This window comes from Phocoena phocoena, chromosome 16, assembly GCF_963924675.1.
Source record: "Phocoena phocoena chromosome 16, mPhoPho1.1, whole genome shotgun sequence".
In the NCBI taxonomy this organism is placed as follows: Eukaryota; Metazoa; Chordata; class Mammalia; order Artiodactyla; family Phocoenidae; genus Phocoena; species Phocoena phocoena.
The window spans coordinates 9954043-9970903 of NC_089234.1; the positions used below are offsets into that span (position 1 = coordinate 9954043).

A 16861-nucleotide genomic window follows, 5' to 3' on the forward strand; every position below is an offset into this window, starting at 1 on the left:
GCCAGCTGCTGGCAGGTCCCTGTAGCATCCAGCTGGCCGCCCGGCTGGACCAGGAGACTCGCAGTGGCCCATCGCTAGGATGGTGTCTCAGCCAAGCAGTGAGTGTTTCTAGTGATGCTTGAAAGGATCCCGGCTTTGACATTTTCTGCCCACAAAAACTAGGAGACTCGACTTCTGGGCTCTTTGCTTAGCCTGTGCGGGTGATACTGTGAAAAATGAATGACTTCTTTGGGGATCTGAAATCTTTATCTTTTTAATGGAAAAATATAGGTGTCTGTGAAGTGATGGGAGATTCTGGAATGAAATGTGCTCAGAGTAATTACCAGCACTTTTTCTTTTTTCGATTTTCCCTCCCTCCCTCCCTTCCTTCCTTTTTTTTTTAAAGTTTTTACAACCAGCAACAGGCTTATTGCAGTAAAATCAATTTGCACATGGTCTGGCTCTTGTCCAACACATTCCACTGAATGACATTTTAATCTGAAAGCCCAGATATAGAAAGGCTTAGGTAGCCATCGTGCTGATGGGCTGTTTCCCGCCCAGTGCGCGGGGATACTTAGGCGCGGCATAGAGACATCCTTGCTGTGTTGGGCCTGTTGGCCTGTCCTCATTTTCCTTGGTGGTGTTTTAGGCTGGAGGGTGAAGGCAGTGGTACCCACAGCGCGGAGAGGGAAATGGGCGGTGGCCCGTGCGTACAGGTAGGTGGGCATGGGGTGATAGTTGTGAATGGACGGATGATTGGGTGTGTGACTCTTGACCGAGCTGCTGTGTAGGAAGGTTCCAGTCCAGTTGTGATTATGGTGCCTCTGTGGACAGGATCACACAACAGGCTGGTCTGTTACTTGATTCTTGAGGAGCCTGGTGTGTGTTTGCTCCTGCACCTTGGTGTGGGTGCCTCTACAGGGTTTCTGCAGAGACCGCCTCTGAACCAGAGAGTTTCCCTAGAGACTGAGGCAGATGAGGGTGGGTGGGAAGTAATTGCTGGCTTCTTCTCTATGGGGCCCCCTTTAAGACAGCCTGAGACATGGCCAGGGTTTGGGAACCGGTGTCGCTTTTTGTTCTTTCGGTGCCACATCTGAATAAGCTGAGGAATGTCTGTCTGTGCATCCGGCATGGGATGCACAGTGACACTTAACTACTTATGGAGGAGGTGAATGGGGGCATGGGACAAAGAATGACCGAATGGAGTGAATGCCACAGCAAAGACATGAAACCGTTTGTTCGTAACTTTGGGCCTTAGCTTTTAGTTTATTTTCTGTTTGAGACAATGGATGGGAGTCTTCTCAGAGCATCTTAGAAATGCACGGGGAGACACTGCCTATAGGCACCATTTTGGAATTCAGGGCGACCTTAGTCTTGTCGCTTCCCTGGGATTTGTTAAGCTGACGACCAAGGTGAGCTTCTGATGGTGTCCCCAGCGGGATGAGAGAAGAGGCACTCTTTCCCCGCCATTTGTCTTTTAGATTGTCAGAATAAAATCTCATCCCTTGTTCGTCAGGTGGCCACGGACGTCCAGTGACTCATGATGTAGTAAGTTCTTCTCTCAGTTTTCTAAATAAGTACTCCTTTCACAAGGGTCGCGCTCCAGCCGTCTCCTTTGAAGTCGTTTTTGTTCTGTGTCGGGCTATGGTGTTATTTCAAAGGAGTCAGCCAGCAGGCTCGAGGCCTTTTTGGCTTGAGTTCACGGTCAGCCTTCTGGACAACACAACTTATTTGTTCGTCTCTCCCCCCGCCCCCCTCCCCCGTCCTGGCCCTGCTCCCCCTTCCATCCCTCTCTCCCCCAGAGCGATCGCCACACCGGCCCATCCTCCAGGCCGGACTACCGGCAAACGCCTCCGCTGTGGTCGGAGGCGACGTGGAGTTTGTCTGCAAAGTGTACAGCGACGCCCAGCCCCACATCCAGTGGATCAAACACGTGGAGAAGAATGGCAGTAAATACGGGCCCGACGGGCTGCCCTACCTCAAGGTTCTGAAGGTGAGCACGTTCTGAATCCAAAGACGCCCACGGCCGGGGTCTCCCTGATGGGTTTGGCCACAGGTTCTTTGGCTTCCCGTTGGATTTGAGAGAAGACGACTCTCACGTGTTCAGCACAGGGTGTGTTTAAGAATTAGCAGATCCTTAGGCTGGCTGATAAAGCCTCAGAAGGGAGCCAGGGGGTAGCGGGAGGACTGCCAAAGCTGGAGTCAGAATAGTTGAGCTCTTTATCGGCCCTGAGGTCTTAGATGGGACATTTAGGCTTAGCTGTACATCTATAGAAGTGGTAATATCTCCCCTACAGGGCGTTATGCGGAGTTAATGGGATGAAGTAGCTGGAAAGAGCTTTGTAAACTTGAGGCGTTGTACCAACGTTTATTGTTACACTGATGTTGTCTTCTCTTAATATCCCTTAATACGATGTTAGGATCACATTTTAGTAGCCACCTTTTAGAAACAATTTAGATTTTCCTTTTAAGAGAGACCCCTTAACCTTTGAAATTCATTCACATGTGGTTTAGTGATAAGCTTGAGAAGGTATTCCTGCAGTCAGGTAATGTTGAACAAGGAAACTTTCTTTCCCCTTGTAGTCCTTATTTGGTTCCTTGCAAGACCTTGTTTTAATAGCACCAGCCTCTTTATTTTGTAGATCTGTCTTGCTCTTCAAGATGGTGATAGCAAGCAGCAGTTAAGTCTGTACAAATGCTCTGAGTGCACTGCCTGCCACGTCTCCCACGTTGAGCTGCTCATAGAGAATGTCCTTTAAAAGAACAGTCTCCCAGGGCTTCCCTGGTGGCGCAGTGGTTGAGAGTCGGCCTGCCGATGCAGGGGACACGGGTTCGTGCCCCCGTCCGGGAAGATCCCACATGCCGCGGAGTGGCTGGGCCCGTGAGCCATGGCCGCTGAGGCTGTGCGTCCGGAGCCTGTGCTCCGCAATGGGAGAGGCCACGGCAGTGAGAGCCCCGTGTACCCCCTCAAAAAAAAAAAAAAAAAAACAGTCTTCCAGCAGGACCATAGGAAGCTCAACTCAGAACATTAAACCAATGAAACCAATGAAGTGTTCTCTCCAGCTGAGAACACCAAGGATCCAAACAGCTGGAAAGAGATGACCAGCCTGGGGAACTGTGGACCCGTTCTGCAAGGGGATTGATCACACCCTTCCTCCCCTCTCCACTGGGTCACTTCTGCTGTCCACTAGTTGACTTGTTTTCTTCCTTCTAAACCCACAGCCCTTTGATGTTGCTGTTTAGATGAGATGGAGGTTGTTTTTCTGTGGTGTGTTGGTGGTGGGACCCTAGGTAGTGTGAAGTCCTTCCTGGTTGGCCATTATATTGTTCTCCTATGTCTGTTCCAGCACTCGGGGATAAATAGTTCCAATGCAGAAGTGCTGGCTCTGTTCAATGTGACTGAGGCGGACGCTGGGGAGTATGTTTGTAAGGTCTCCAATTATATAGGGCAGGCCAACCAGTCTGCCTGGCTCACTGTCCTGCCAAAACAGCAAGGTAACAACGTTTTTTTTTTTGTTTTTGTTTTTGTTTTTGTTTTAAAGAAGGCTGGATATAGAAGCTGAAAAGACTTGGTGCTTTGGGAGACTGCAGGCAGCTTATAGGATAACTCTGTGGTCTTGGTATATTCATCATAATCTTTCTTTGGTGATGCAGCTGGTATGATACCAGCAGCCATGGAAAAATGCCCACAATATTCAAAGTGCTTGCTCTAACTTCTTCTAAAGATTACCTTCCACCCCCACCCAGTTTTTAAGTTGTTCCTTCTGGTTTATCTCGTTCGGGCTGCACGTCTCCCATCATTACTGCACGCCAGCACCATTGTAAGCGCACGCCGGCATGCCTGTTGAATTTGTGGCATTTGCATAGGAGCAGAATTCATACCTCCTCTGCCCCACAGTTTGAAAGAAATATTGGCATGATGTAACCGGTTCAACAGAGCATCATTTTCTTGATTGTGTAACTGATGCTTAAGGAACGCTGTCCTTGACTTTGTTTTCCCAGTTCAAGGATATTCCATCTGAATGAGTAGATGTACTGCTGGCCACTGTTGAAGACAGCAGGTTGCCTTTCCCGATTTGTCGTGACCCACGTTCAAATGTTTGTATTAAGAAAAGAAAAAACAGAGTCCGGTTCCTTCGCTACCAAGATCATGCCTTCTTCCGTTTTCTTTCAATGCAATGTATGTCAAGGTGGTTACGCGGGAGTAAACATAAGCAGAGCCTGCTGACCAGCACAAGCTCCCTTCACCCTGGTGGTTCCCACAGGCCTGGAAGGAGGTGCCAGGTGTCCACCTGGGCATATCTGTGGTGTGCTGTCTTACGACACGACAGTTTAGACAGAACCATCCTTTTTTCGAGGTGGGAGTCTGCAGCCAACAGGACCAGAACCCAACTTGGACTTTTGGGTGCCGTACTTTTGGAAAATCACCCCTATATCCAAAGCAAAGCAAAGCAAAGGCCAAGAGAATGGATCTCTGTGGGTTGATTTTTCCATGCCTTTGATCGCATGCATGTATGTCTAGGTGGTGAAGCCAGTGTGGTGACGGGCCTGTGGAGGTGAGCTGCTCTGTGTCGCTCAGTCTCTCTTGGTTGTGGGCTTTGTGGATGGGCTGCAAATCGGAATCTTCCGGTGGCCGGTACCCTCCGGAGCCCCCGGTGCGACGCCTCATGGTTCCATGGCCCCCTCCACAATCATTCCTGTGTCGTCTAGCCTTTTCTCTTGCTTTCCTTGTTTTCTAGGCCGCCGGTGTTAATACCACGGACAAAGAAATTGAGGTTCTCTATATTCGGAATGTAACTTTTGAGGATGCTGGGGAATATACGTGCTTGGCGGGTAATTCTATTGGGATATCCTTTCACTCTGCATGGTTGACAGTTCTGCCAGGTATATACTGCTCTTTCTCTCCATGGTTTTTTCCCTCTTCTGGGTTGATTGCTATAAAATTAACACAGCTTCTGTTCTCAGAAATGGCCCCTTTTCCCCTTGCATAAAGAGTTTTTTAAATGTTTAAAAATTATCCCCCAGGGATAAGAAAGTTGCCTTGGAAATTCACTGGCAATGAGATCCCACCCTCACATTTATGATCAAGTGAAATTTCACCCTTCAAACCCGAAGGGATCTTATATTTTTAGTGAGTCATTGGGTCAATGTATAGATTTGCCCATCCCCCTTTCTTTTAAGGAAGAAGTTGAAATTACTTTGTAAAATCCAAAGTAATTTTTTCTCGTGTCAAATTCCATTTTGCTAAAATCCCATAAGTACTTTTATTACTTCTGTTCTGCTTTCTATTTTTAACAAGATGTAAATAGATGGGTGTATGTTGAGGTGCCCGGGGAGAAGCACCCCCGTGCGTAGGGTGTACAGAAGCAGTGTGTTACCTACCTTGGGGATCGGTGGCTTGCTGCATGGTGGAATGCAACGGACTCTCAGTTTGCTTTTACTGCAAAGCATGCTCTGGCCATCTTGGGTTTGATGTTATTTCTACCCTACAGAGAAATCAACATCACCGAAGCCCTGTTGCCTAAACATGGCTGCTGTCTGAATCTTTAACCGATATCTCTATCCTAGTCAAGCTTTCTTGATAATTACTGTCTCCTTTAATGCATCTGTCTCTTCGTCATTTCCTCTGTGAAACTGCATAGACTATGGTTTGCCAGCTCATAATGTGCTACTCCAGCTATTAATTCCTTATTTTTAAAGTGTGGTGCCTACCTGCATGCTTATTTTATATCCAGTAAAAATAAATTGAGCGTTTCGTTTTGTGCTGTGCTGCTAAGAGTTTTGACTATCTTGCAAATAGTTTTCTGTTTCAAATGTATAAGCTTTAAATAATGCCATTGCATTCGTGTTTCCTTTTGTTGTGAATCTGCTCTGTGAATATTTGCTCTGAGACAATGAGATGCCTCTTGTATTGAGCTTGCTTTTTACTTGCGGTACTGCGTTCTGCAGGTGCCTGATTGGCACTTCTTAACCAATTTGCCTGACAGTACAAGCACGTTAACTAAGAATGCAGTTTGAGAAAAATACTACTTGGAAATACACTGCTTGTCGATTGACCGTTAAGCACTAAGGAGGAAGCAGACATTATTGGAAGTTGGCATAAGAATGTGCTAACTTAAGTCATTATGTGTATCCTCACATGCGACACTATCTCTATTTTCCCTTGAAGAGAAAAGTTGCAGTGACATCAGTATAACAAGATACACAAAAATTTAAATGGTTATTGATGAAGGAACGTTACAAGCTTTTTATTGTATGGACGCAACGATTCTATATTATAAGCAGTTCAGTCTTTATATTAAATGCATTTGTTGGTTTAGTTGAATAACCTACTGGACTATATTAAGAAATCGGTACCTTTTCCAGTCCGGCCTACTAGATGAATATTTATCTCATGTCCTATGGAACTGTGTTCATCTGGGTCAGTGACTTTGTCGCATCTTCCTTTGGAAGAGCTTTACCCAAATAAGACCGAGGCCATTCCTTTAGAAATAAAAGTGGGCATCGTTCATATTTAAGAATTTTTAAATGGTTTGCCTCAGAGACCATCAAGGAAGACGACTGTCCTTTTGTTGAGGTTGTGGTTGGCTGCTTTACTCTGCCCAAATGTCTAACAGAACGTGACCTCGTAACCTGCCCCTTGTAGCTGGGTGGCAGCCAATCCACCACGATCGCAAGACTGCAGAGGCCCGTTGAGGATAGAGATAGTGACCACCGGGGCCCCGGTGGTAAAGTGAGGAGCCCCTGGCTATTCACCTTCGTTTGGAAGAGGTGCACGGCTGGCCCGGAGCCCATGCCCTCCTGCAGCGCTGAGTTCTCGGGAAGCCCGTCTTGCCTTGGGAACGGTCTTCGCCTTTTGATTCCTGTGGTTCTGCCAGGATGCATCAGTCCAGTGTCCTAACTCTGTGGCCTGCTTATCTGTTCCTCTCGTGTGATCTGCAATCTAGCTCCAGTAAGAGAAAAGGAGATCACAGCTTCCCCGGAGTATCTGGAGATAGCCATTTACTGCATAGGGGTCTTCTTGATCGCCTGTATGGTGGTGGGGGTCATCGTGTGCCGGATGAAGAACACGACCAAGAAGCCGGACTTCAGCAGCCAGCCGGCTGTGCACAAGCTGACCAAGCGCATCCCTCTGAGGAGACAGGTAACAGAAAGTAGATAAAGAGTTTGAAGAACCTTACCCCTCCCCCACGCCCAGCCAGCTCTTGGGTCTCCTCCTCTGCCTCCGTGCCATCTTCTACTTCTGGGAGTGTCCCTGTGCCAGTGGTTCCCATGGGCCTCTTCGTGGCCATCTGATGAGTGTCTGGAGCTTGGAGGGTCAAGTCTTGGTGCATCAGTGGGGTCCACCGAGTCTAGTTCCAAGGGCAGCAAAGCCCAGTGGTGCAAGACTCTGAGCTCCTCCGCATGACTGGAAATAACCCAGCAGGCAGTGCCCTGGTGCGTTTGGTGGGACTCGAGTGCAGTGGTCTCTTCAGAGCATAAGCCCCTTTTGTTCCTGTCATCTAATGCTTTTTTTGGAGACAGGCTCATGCCACTAGTTGGAAAGCAAGGGACTCTAGTTCTCTTAGACTTACTTTTTCTTAAGTCAAGTTCAGAAATCTGTTCCTGGAGGTGACTGAACTACTGCCCCACGAGCTCTGTCTTAACTGAACTTTGGCGCCACCTCTTTGATCCTTAAAGTAGAATCGTATGCCTGTAGTGTATTGTTTGCACTAACGTTGTGACTGTGGATTCAGTGGCAGAGTGATTTTTTTTTTTTTTTTTTTTTGCGGTACGCGGGCCTCTCACCGCTGTGGCCTCTCCCGTTGCGGAGCACAGGCTCCGGACGCGCAGGCTCAGCGGCCATGGCTCACGGGCCCAGCCGCTCCGCGGCACGTGGGATCTTCCCGGACCGGGGCGCGGACCCGCGTCCCCTGCATCGGCAGGCGGACTCCCAACCACTGCGCCGCCAGGGAGGCCCCCAGAATGATTTTTATAATGAATAGGGAACAGATTGTTGTTAGCCCCGCACTTGGTCTTTGGTGGTTACTTTTTCCTTGTGTGTTCCTCCTGATTGCTTTACTCTTGCTTTGGGCAGACAGGGCAAGGTACAGCCTACACCTCTGCTTTCAGCCAAAGCCCTGCAGAGCTGACAGAGCAGGCAGTGCTCTGATTCTCTCTCACGCTCACGAAGATGGAAAGGGGAAACGGGCGTGAAGGCAGTGTTTCCAGAAGTACTTGGAACTTGGTTCCGACAAAGTCATGTTTTTTGAAACAGCAAGGAGGATGGCTACCTCATGGGCCCTAACTCAGTGTGTACTTCAGTTGAATTTACAGGGTGCTTGTTAAAACTGTGGACTCCTTCGTCTCAGCCCCCGAGAGTCTGGTTGAGTGGGTCTTGGATAGGCCCAGGAGCCTGCATCTCAGGCGAGTCCTCCGGTGATTCTGAAATGCGCTCTGAGCAGCTCTGGGTTAATCCCAGCCCTGTCCCTCCCGGGACTTCAGGTGGCGATGACATTTTCTGGACAAGGCCCTGGCAAGGATCAGGGACCATTCGGTCAGCAGCTGTTTTAGCACAGATCCGGGTGTTCTCAGCCCACCTCCAAACTCCGGGCTGAACGGGTCCTTGCTGACTTCTTTGAAGCCACGTTTCAAGCAGGTCTTTCTAAACGGAGGCTGAGGGTAGCATCTGGAGTATGTGCCACGTGCAGGCAAGTGCTCAAATGGTGTTAAGAGTTGCGGGGGAGAAGGGTGCCCATCGGTCCCCCTGCCTCCAAGAATGCTGTTGTTATTAAAATGGTACCACTGTCATTCTTGGGGCCAGGACAGCGATGATGAGGCCACTTGCCTGATTCTGGGAGAGTCCAGTCCTAAGGTGACTCTTACAAGCTGGTACCCTTGGTGACCTTCAGGTGATGTGGCCACCCCTCCCCCCAACCCTTGCTCCTTACCAGTTACCTCTGGGCCATCCTTACAGCCACCATCTTGAGAGCCTGGCTCCAGGGAGCTGAAAGAGTGAGTGGTGTTCCCATCTCTATTATTTTTTTTTCTCTAATAGGGAAAAATGCTGCCTTCTAGAGGAAACCTGTAATTTGGTGTAGCTAGACCGTTGTCCTGTAATCATTTCATCATCTTTTTTTTCTGCAGCTGTTTACAATGCGCTTCTCTTTATTTAACAGAAAAGAGGCAGACGCCTTTAGAATCCCCTCGGCTCCACTCTGTTCGTTGTGTTTTTATTTCTCTCTGGCTGACTGGCCTTTCTTCATTGTCATCTCCACCTAAGTTGGCCGTTTCTCCTCTGCCCCCGTGTGTAACTAAAGGGAACATCCGAGCTCTTCCTCCTTTTTTATCCCTCCCTCCTTCCTTCCTTCCTTCATAAGTTTCTGAGTGCTTAGTCTAACCCAGGTTCCATATAAGACGTGGCCCGTCGCCTTCGCCAGTGGCTCCAGGGTCATTTGGGGGCCTTCGTTTGAGATGCAATTGCCTTGTGTTTCAGTAAGGTCGAGTACTGTAAGGGAAGCAGAGCAAAGTGGGCAAATACAGTTCCCTGGAAAAATAAATCTCTGGGAGTTTATTTGTGGAAATGTTAACACATCTCAGCTGCTCATGTGGGATGCACTGATTCTTCACAAAGAGCGATTCGTCCATAATAAGCACAGCCCCTTTGGTGGAGGAGACGCTTAGCAGGCAGCTGGATAAAAGGGGGTTATTGGACTGTAGCTGGAATGAAAAGCCCCAGAAAGGCCGGCAGATATGTTGATGACGGAGAGCATACCACAGGGATGCCACGCATGCCTTTACCTGGCGACAGGTGAGCCTGTAATCAGATGTCTTAGGGGGTGGGTTTTTCCTAGGCATTTGCTAGGCGCCTGTCATGCTGCATTTGCCCGGCTCTCTTTATCACAGGGTAGCATTCTGCGTCTTTGTGGTGAGTCCGAATTTCATCTTCTTGGCCCTGACCCTCGCCCCTCCCTGGAGGTGCACAAACCGTATCTCACTCAATCAATCATTGCTCCCTTTTTAGAACACGAGAAGGTTAAAAAAAGTTTTTTTATCCTACTGTGAATTTTTTTGTTTTCATTGACATTTACTAATCTGTACTGGACTTACCAGTGTAAGACAGACGTTTGAGTTTATTTGTTTTTGAGACAAAAATACTTTTTCTCCAGTACCTAGGAAGAAATTCTTTGTGATCGTTTCCCAGTAACCATGAATTTTTTTGAGACTCTTTATGCGTTTTGATGTTTGGGGAAAGAGAAACGACTTTTAGGTGGGGGGAGGCGGGTAGCACGGGGCATCTCCTGGTTCCCCTTGACGGGGGTCCTCCCACATTCTGAGCTGGGGCTCAGGCAAGGGGACCAGCAAGAGCCAGTCCAGAGAGGGGCATCTGCACGAGCCTGTCGGCCCTTGTACACGTTTCCAGGGCTGCTGGTGGACGGCGTGGCCATTTGTGAAGCCTTCCTTGCACATCCGTGAATTACAGGGAGGGCTACCCTTCCCGGGGTTTTGCACAAATTGGTTGGGTGGGGGCAGGGAGGGGTGTGAAGGGAATTGAGGACGTCTGTTCAGGAGGCGAGCAGCCTCGCTGTGTTTGTTGAATTGGTTTTTCAGGGAGCATATCAGCCTCTTTCTCTGGAGCCAGGCACTTCCATAGGGCATGATGGAGATTCAACTGTCTCCATAAACAGATAAACGCAGCTCCTGGGTGGGGACATACATGTGGGTATAGCTCATGCTGTCTCACCACCACCAGCATCTCAGAAAGGGGCTGCAGGTTTTTTGTTTTTTGTTTTTTGTTTTTCAGACTTCAGTTTCACCCTCTTGGCTGCCGATACAGATAGGTTGAAAGCCAGAGAAAAATCAAGGGCTGGTCAAGGTCATGTTTTATAACAATGTCTTTGAGGCAGATGGCACATTCCCAGGGGCGCCATGAACAGGGCAAAGATGGCGTGTGTGATTCAGGAGCCAGTTCTCGGGGCTGGGTATGAATGGCTATGAAACATACCGAACTCCGTGAAGGGCAGTCCCACTTCTAGAAGCTCATCTACTACCTAGCAGCTAAACAGCGTGATCTCGGAACATTCTCTGTATTTTGGTCAATCAAGTGGTCTAATGAAACCTCGCCAGTTCCAGAAAGCATGTGGGTAATTAGATGGTCATGGATGGTTTAACTGGAATTTGCCCTTTTGTGTGGGCGCCTGGCCCTCCCAGCCCCCATTTGGCCATTCTCTCCTCTCCGCTTCCAGAAGACACAACAGTTTGTAAGCTCGGGCCTGGGTGCGATCTTCTAGGAAGACCAGCCGGTTGGGGTTTGATAGGTTTACTCTGGAGAGTCCTGCGGGGAGGTCTGGGGAGACGGAGACTTGCTAAGGGAGAAAAGTGCGTGCCAGATCAACTACCCTGCCTCTTGACCTAAAATTTGTTACGGAAGGAAAAAAATCCCGTCCCCACACCCCTTGGACCTTTATTTCAGCTTGGGGTGGTGAAGGCATTTTGCCTGCCGTCGGGGAGTGATGGGCAGGGCTTATAGCAAACCTGTGTCGACTCCAGGACGTTGTGCTTTGGTCTGGGAATGCGGACCCGTGGACTGAGAGTCAGAGGGCTTCTCTGGCTGGTTGGGGTCCGTTTGTGAGTCCTCAGGATAAGCAGGCACACGGATATTCGTACCTCTTCCCTGTGGCATCTGTGCCTCTGTCTGCTCTGTCCTCTGTGGGCCCCCCTCTCACTGTTGAATTGAATCTCGTATTAAAAGATAACATAGTTTCTCGGTGGCCCTTTAAAAAGAAAAGAAAAAAGCCCGGCTTCCTTGCTTAATCTCCTTTATGTACCGTGGAAATAGACAAAAAGCACATTTAGTTAAAGGCTTGATTTATGGCACGAGGAATTTATGGTAAAGAGATTCTGGAAAGTGAGGAAGCTGAATTGAGGCTGTGAAAAAACATGCTAAAAAAGTGGCTGCCAGGATTTGGGAGTGGGGAAAAAAGAGCTTGTTTTAGACTGTTAATGTTTATTGTTGTACATAACTAAATGATCTCTATTGATGGACTATTTTAAAATTAGATAAAAAGGAAACCCAGAGTTGAAGAAGCATATCTGATAGAGGATTATGATTTTGTGCCAAAAAAAAAAAAGCGATCATCTAACATTGCTGCAGAAGTAGGATTCAGAGGTGGACAGTGGATTTTCTTAAGGAGTGTGGTCCAAAGGAGAGAAGCTCCAGAAACACGGTGTTCCACGGAGGAATTGCCTGCAAGGGGTCGGGCCAGCCCTGCAGACACGTTAGCACGCGGAGTGAAACGGAGTGAAGAGAAAGCCAGTCCTATTTTACAGTCTCAGAGGGGATTTTAAAAGCATAGTAAAAATGCATGGAGGTAAAATTAAGATATACGTCCACAGACAGAGTGATTGAATTCTGTCGTTTCTTACACTTGGGGGCATTTTCTTACCTTTTTTCTCTTTGTGTGTTTTACAAAAGTATTTTCCAGATCTGTACATGGAATCTAAATCTCTACACTTAATGTGAGCAAAATTTCCATAACTTTAATCACAGTGACAGCAACTAAGTTTGGAAAGGTTTTCCATGTTCAAAACTCTCACCTTAAAACCTTGTTGGAGACAATCTGTTTGTGGGGGAAGATGTATATGGGCGTGAACTTCTGTCACGGTCTGTGGGCCAAGATTCCTTTGGGGTCACAGGTTAGCCGCAGAGCAGTTAACTTCTGACTGGTTGTTTCGTTTTTCTTTCTGAAGCGGCCTCTAAGCCCTGTGTGTCATGAGGACTTTCTTGCTCTCTAGCTTTCCTCTTGCCCTGGGACCGTGCCCTGACTCCTGGGTCCTTAATTTCTGGGGTTTGCTTTTTTGCTCACTGGAGCCCCGGCGCATCCTGGCTGTGAGCAGAGGATCTAGTCTTTCACACCATTAAGGCAAGTCCTGCCCTTAACGCCGCCGGTGGGGTTTCTCTCTCCCACATTGCACGCCATGTCACAGGAGCTCACACACAGAACAGCCTTGGGCTCCAAGTCCTTGGGCTTCCCCGGGGGAGGGGCCATCTGAGCTCCCTTGGATCTGAGCAGCAAATGACTCTAGAAAGATGCTAAGAGAAACCCTCGTGGGGTTGGTAGCGAAAGTTGACTGAGCTCTCAGCAAGCACCAGGCTCAGCACCAAACGCTTTATGGGTGTGACGTCATTTTACCATCACGGTAATTCTGTGATGTGGGAACTGTTCCGGTCTCCCTTTAACAGGTGAGGAAACTGGAGCTGAGGAACGTCAAGTGACTTGCCGGAACTCTCACAGTTAACTGTTGGAACAGGGATCCCACAGCCTGTGGTGGTGCACTTGGTCAGGATGCCGCCACCGGCTCACGGCCCCACATTATAAACAGTTTGCAGGGGAAGGGCACCAGCTAGGGTTGGCTGCTTGGCTAGGGGAGGTCACTGGGTATCCACTTGGAAGGACGCAGAGACGCCCCAGCACCCAGCCTCTAGCCCAGGGAAGGGGCGACAGCAGTGATCTCGTCATTTTAACTCATTTTAGAAGTCAGTATATTTTAAGCATATGCCCTGTTTTCCGCCCCACCCCACCCCCCCCCCCGCAGTGCCATGCCTCAGTCCAGATCCTCTTTATTCTTAAAAACATTTTTGTCATTAAAGAAAAGTGCTTTGTTTTCGTAGAACGTAAAAGAGATACATATGCATGGGAATGAAATTCAGATGGTTTAGGAAGTTCTGAAATAAGACATAGTCCACCCCGTCCCTCAACGTCCTATAATCTCTCTCCCCAAAGCTGACCACGGCTAAGCCTCTTATATATCCTTCCCGAGGCTTGTTTTCAGTGCCTGTGTCCTCACACCTTGCCATGGGAAGGCCAGTCCTCTGCGTTGTGTCCTGAAGCCTCAACCGTGTGTGATGTGCGAGGACGTGGCAGGGAAGGCCAGACGGGCCTCTTCACCCAGAGCTGCGCCTCCCCATCACCGCCCCAGGGGTTTCTCCCTCACCACGATCCCAGCACACCATGCACAGCAGTTCTGGCCACCCTGCGGTCCAGCAAGGAGGGCTACGCTGCTGGCCTCGGAGGGGGTGTTCGTCTGTGAAATCTGCCAGCCCTCGTCTGGTTGGGGCCTGTAACTGTCTCATTGCCAGGCTGACTTTGACTGCTGTTCCGAATCTTCTTCCCTGTCATCTTCAAGCCCGGTTCCCACTGCAATGAGTGGTGATTTTTGCTTCTTCACGTGGGAGACCTTTTTGTCTCTGAGAACACCAGTCTCCTTTTGCATCCATAGCTCAAAACCGACGCAGGGCGTTAGGATTTGGGGAATTATTTTTCGCCCAACTTATTCCTTGAATCTTTCTGAACCCTTCTCTGCAGTTGGAGCTCAAGACATATATATGTGGTCAGTGAAGGCTGTGGAGGTCTTGAGGACATTACTGGTGGGCCCTGCAGCTGAGGTCAGCGCACTGCGGAGGTCGTTTCCACGGGCTTTTCGTCTTTTTCTTTTTGCTTCTGCTGTTTTGCCTCTGTGGCCCAGACACTTGGGTGTGAAGCCTCAGCCTCTTAGAACCATATCTATTCATGAGGCCCCTCTCAGCTCCAAGATTAATGATTGTTCAGTTCCTTAAAAAAAAATTATTTACTATGCTCACAGCGAGTAAACGTTGATCGTGCTGTCTGCATAATAAAATTTAGGAATAACAGCCTTTGAAAAAAGACTGCTCAGAAATGTTTTCATGGACATTTAAAAAGATAATAGAAATTCTGTGTTAAAAATTGCCTACTTCTTGATATTAATACGAAAACCGACTTCCTGTTCCTAAAATGATTCCCTCCGAATCCATTCTTGGACAACTTCTCAGGTCTCCTACCTGCTTTTTAAGGGCAGTCTGGGTTTAAAAAGGAGAGAATCAACATTTTTTAAGTAGGACGTTCCCAGGAAAGTACAGTCTTCTGGTTCCCTGTGGGAATGGTCCAGGCTCCACCTTGAAAGTTCATCCCCATTAAATATGTTCATCTTTACTTGGTCCTTGCCACCTCGATTTAAAAAGTGTTTGTAAGCACAGCTGGGAAGAAGGGTTGATGTGGGCAGCCATGCCGGGGACAGAACCACGTTTGAGGGGTCCCGTCAAACCCCCGATTCCAGCTCTGTCAGGCCAGAGTCTTGTTCACGGTTTGGAATAAGGTGATGGTCAGGCAGCCCGCGATGGTGTTTTCCTTTACAGAAACCAGCACGGGGAAGATGATATAGTTAGGAAATAACCATTTTATCAAATGCAGACTATAATGGATTAGAGTAAATGAGAAAACTCGGTGAAGCCCTGCAGGCTTCCCGGGGGGAGTGGAGCTTTCCCACGAGATTGTGAATAAAGAGGTATTTTTCTTTCCCTTGACTCTTCCACTAGTTTCTGAAACTGAAGTTGACAAGAGGTAGTTGATTTTCTCCAAATGGCCTGGGCATCAACCAGTTCCCAGAAGGACTAGGGAGAAGCAGATAGTGGTCCCCAGTGCCTGGGTCTCTGGTTACCTTGAGTAAAGGCACGTGGAGCTACTGGAATGCTTTTCACATTCAAATCCTAGAGCTAGTTCCTTGAGGTATTCTGCTTACGTTTCAAAAGATAGAGCCGATTGAAGAGCCGATTTTCCAGACGTTTTTATGGAATCTCATAAGCACAGCACTGATTCACCATCCCTGCTGGTCTACGGGCAGGAGATCGATAAGCCGGGGCTCCAGTACAGGCACAGGGAAAAAGGCAAGAATGAAGCCCATGGGGTCTGTCTCTATGTCCTCAAGTGATTATCTTGAGGAATTAGGACAGAAAGAAGACATTTTTTATCAGGCACTCTCTAAAACTGTTGTCTGGAAACCTGGCCTTAGGACCGTGTAATTTGGATGAAATCTAGCACATACTGCGTGGATGGGAAGACAGAGGAGTTGGAATCCAGGGTTTTGGTCCTCAATTCACGACTGTGGCCAACCCTCACCTTCCCACCTTTCTAAGAGCTGACTGGCTGGCAGGGCTCTGGCCGGCTTCCAGCCTTTGCAGGTGGAGCCAGGATTACATCTGTGTCTTTGTATTTTGTATCCAGGTTTCTGCTGAGTCCAGCTCCTCCATGAACTCCAATACCCCACTGGTGAGGATTACAACTCGCCTCTCCTCGACAGCAGACACCCCCATGCTGGCGGGGGTCTCCGAGTACGAGCTGCCAGAAGATCCAAAATGGGAGTTTCCGAGAGATAAGTGAGTACTTCTGTGGGGCGCATCGCTGAATGGGGGCTGAAGTATAAAATGGGGATATTGGGCTGACATTTTCTTTTTATTACCCTTAACTGCCAAGGTCTTGCTGTGATGATGTCAGCAGGAGTGGGTAAGATTGTATCTAAATAACCAACTCTAAGAAAAACGAAGAACTAATTCTCTCTCTCTCTTTTTTAATAGTTCTTTTAAAACAGAGCTACTAAGCCATGGCTGATCCCCAAACAAAATGGTACCTTGGTAGCATTTTTTGTTTTGGCTTTCTAGATAATTCAAACCCAGTCAAATGGAATCAAAGTGGGATTATCCCATTTATAAAACAGAGTTGACATTCCAACTTCTGGTTCCTAGAACGTGTCTGTCCTACAGTTCATTTCCTTAGAGAAATTAGGTCTAGCATATAGATTGCCTTAAGAATCTTCACCCAGTGTTGCTGTTTTTAATAGTTTTTAATATAATATTGGGCTAGAAATCTTCAAATACGGTACCTGACATCGAGTTTCTTGTGGTCCCTAGTATTTTCCTTATCGGATGACATGGGTGTGTTCCAGTCAGATGTTCAGTCAAAGTGTGGCCACCTGGGCTCTGCTGAAGGCATTGTTGGGAGCTGTGTGTCTCTTGGTCTGGCTTCAAGTTCAGGGACTTTGGATTATATTG

The 16861-nt window shown here is 48.2% G+C and overlaps 1 protein-coding gene across 5 annotated transcripts in view; it reads left to right on the top strand.

Moving 5' to 3' along the window:
* The window catches only part of FGFR2 (fibroblast growth factor receptor 2), a 103835-nt gene that overhangs the window by 64725 nt on the left and 22249 nt on the right, over window positions 1–16861 (top strand). For 2 of the 5 annotated variants that reach the window (XM_065894496.1, XM_065894499.1), the window contains 4 exons: window positions 1782–1972; window positions 3327–3474; window positions 6927–7123; window positions 16038–16189. In XM_065894496.1, coding sequence (XP_065750568.1) covers window positions 1782–1972; window positions 3327–3474; window positions 6927–7123; window positions 16038–16189 — 688 coding nt within the window. Of the gene's footprint in view, window positions 1–1781; window positions 1973–3326; window positions 3475–4718; window positions 4864–6926; window positions 7124–16037; window positions 16190–16861 lie in introns of all 5 variants that reach the window. The other 3 variants (XM_065894501.1, XM_065894497.1, XM_065894500.1) reach the window with 2 other exon arrangements.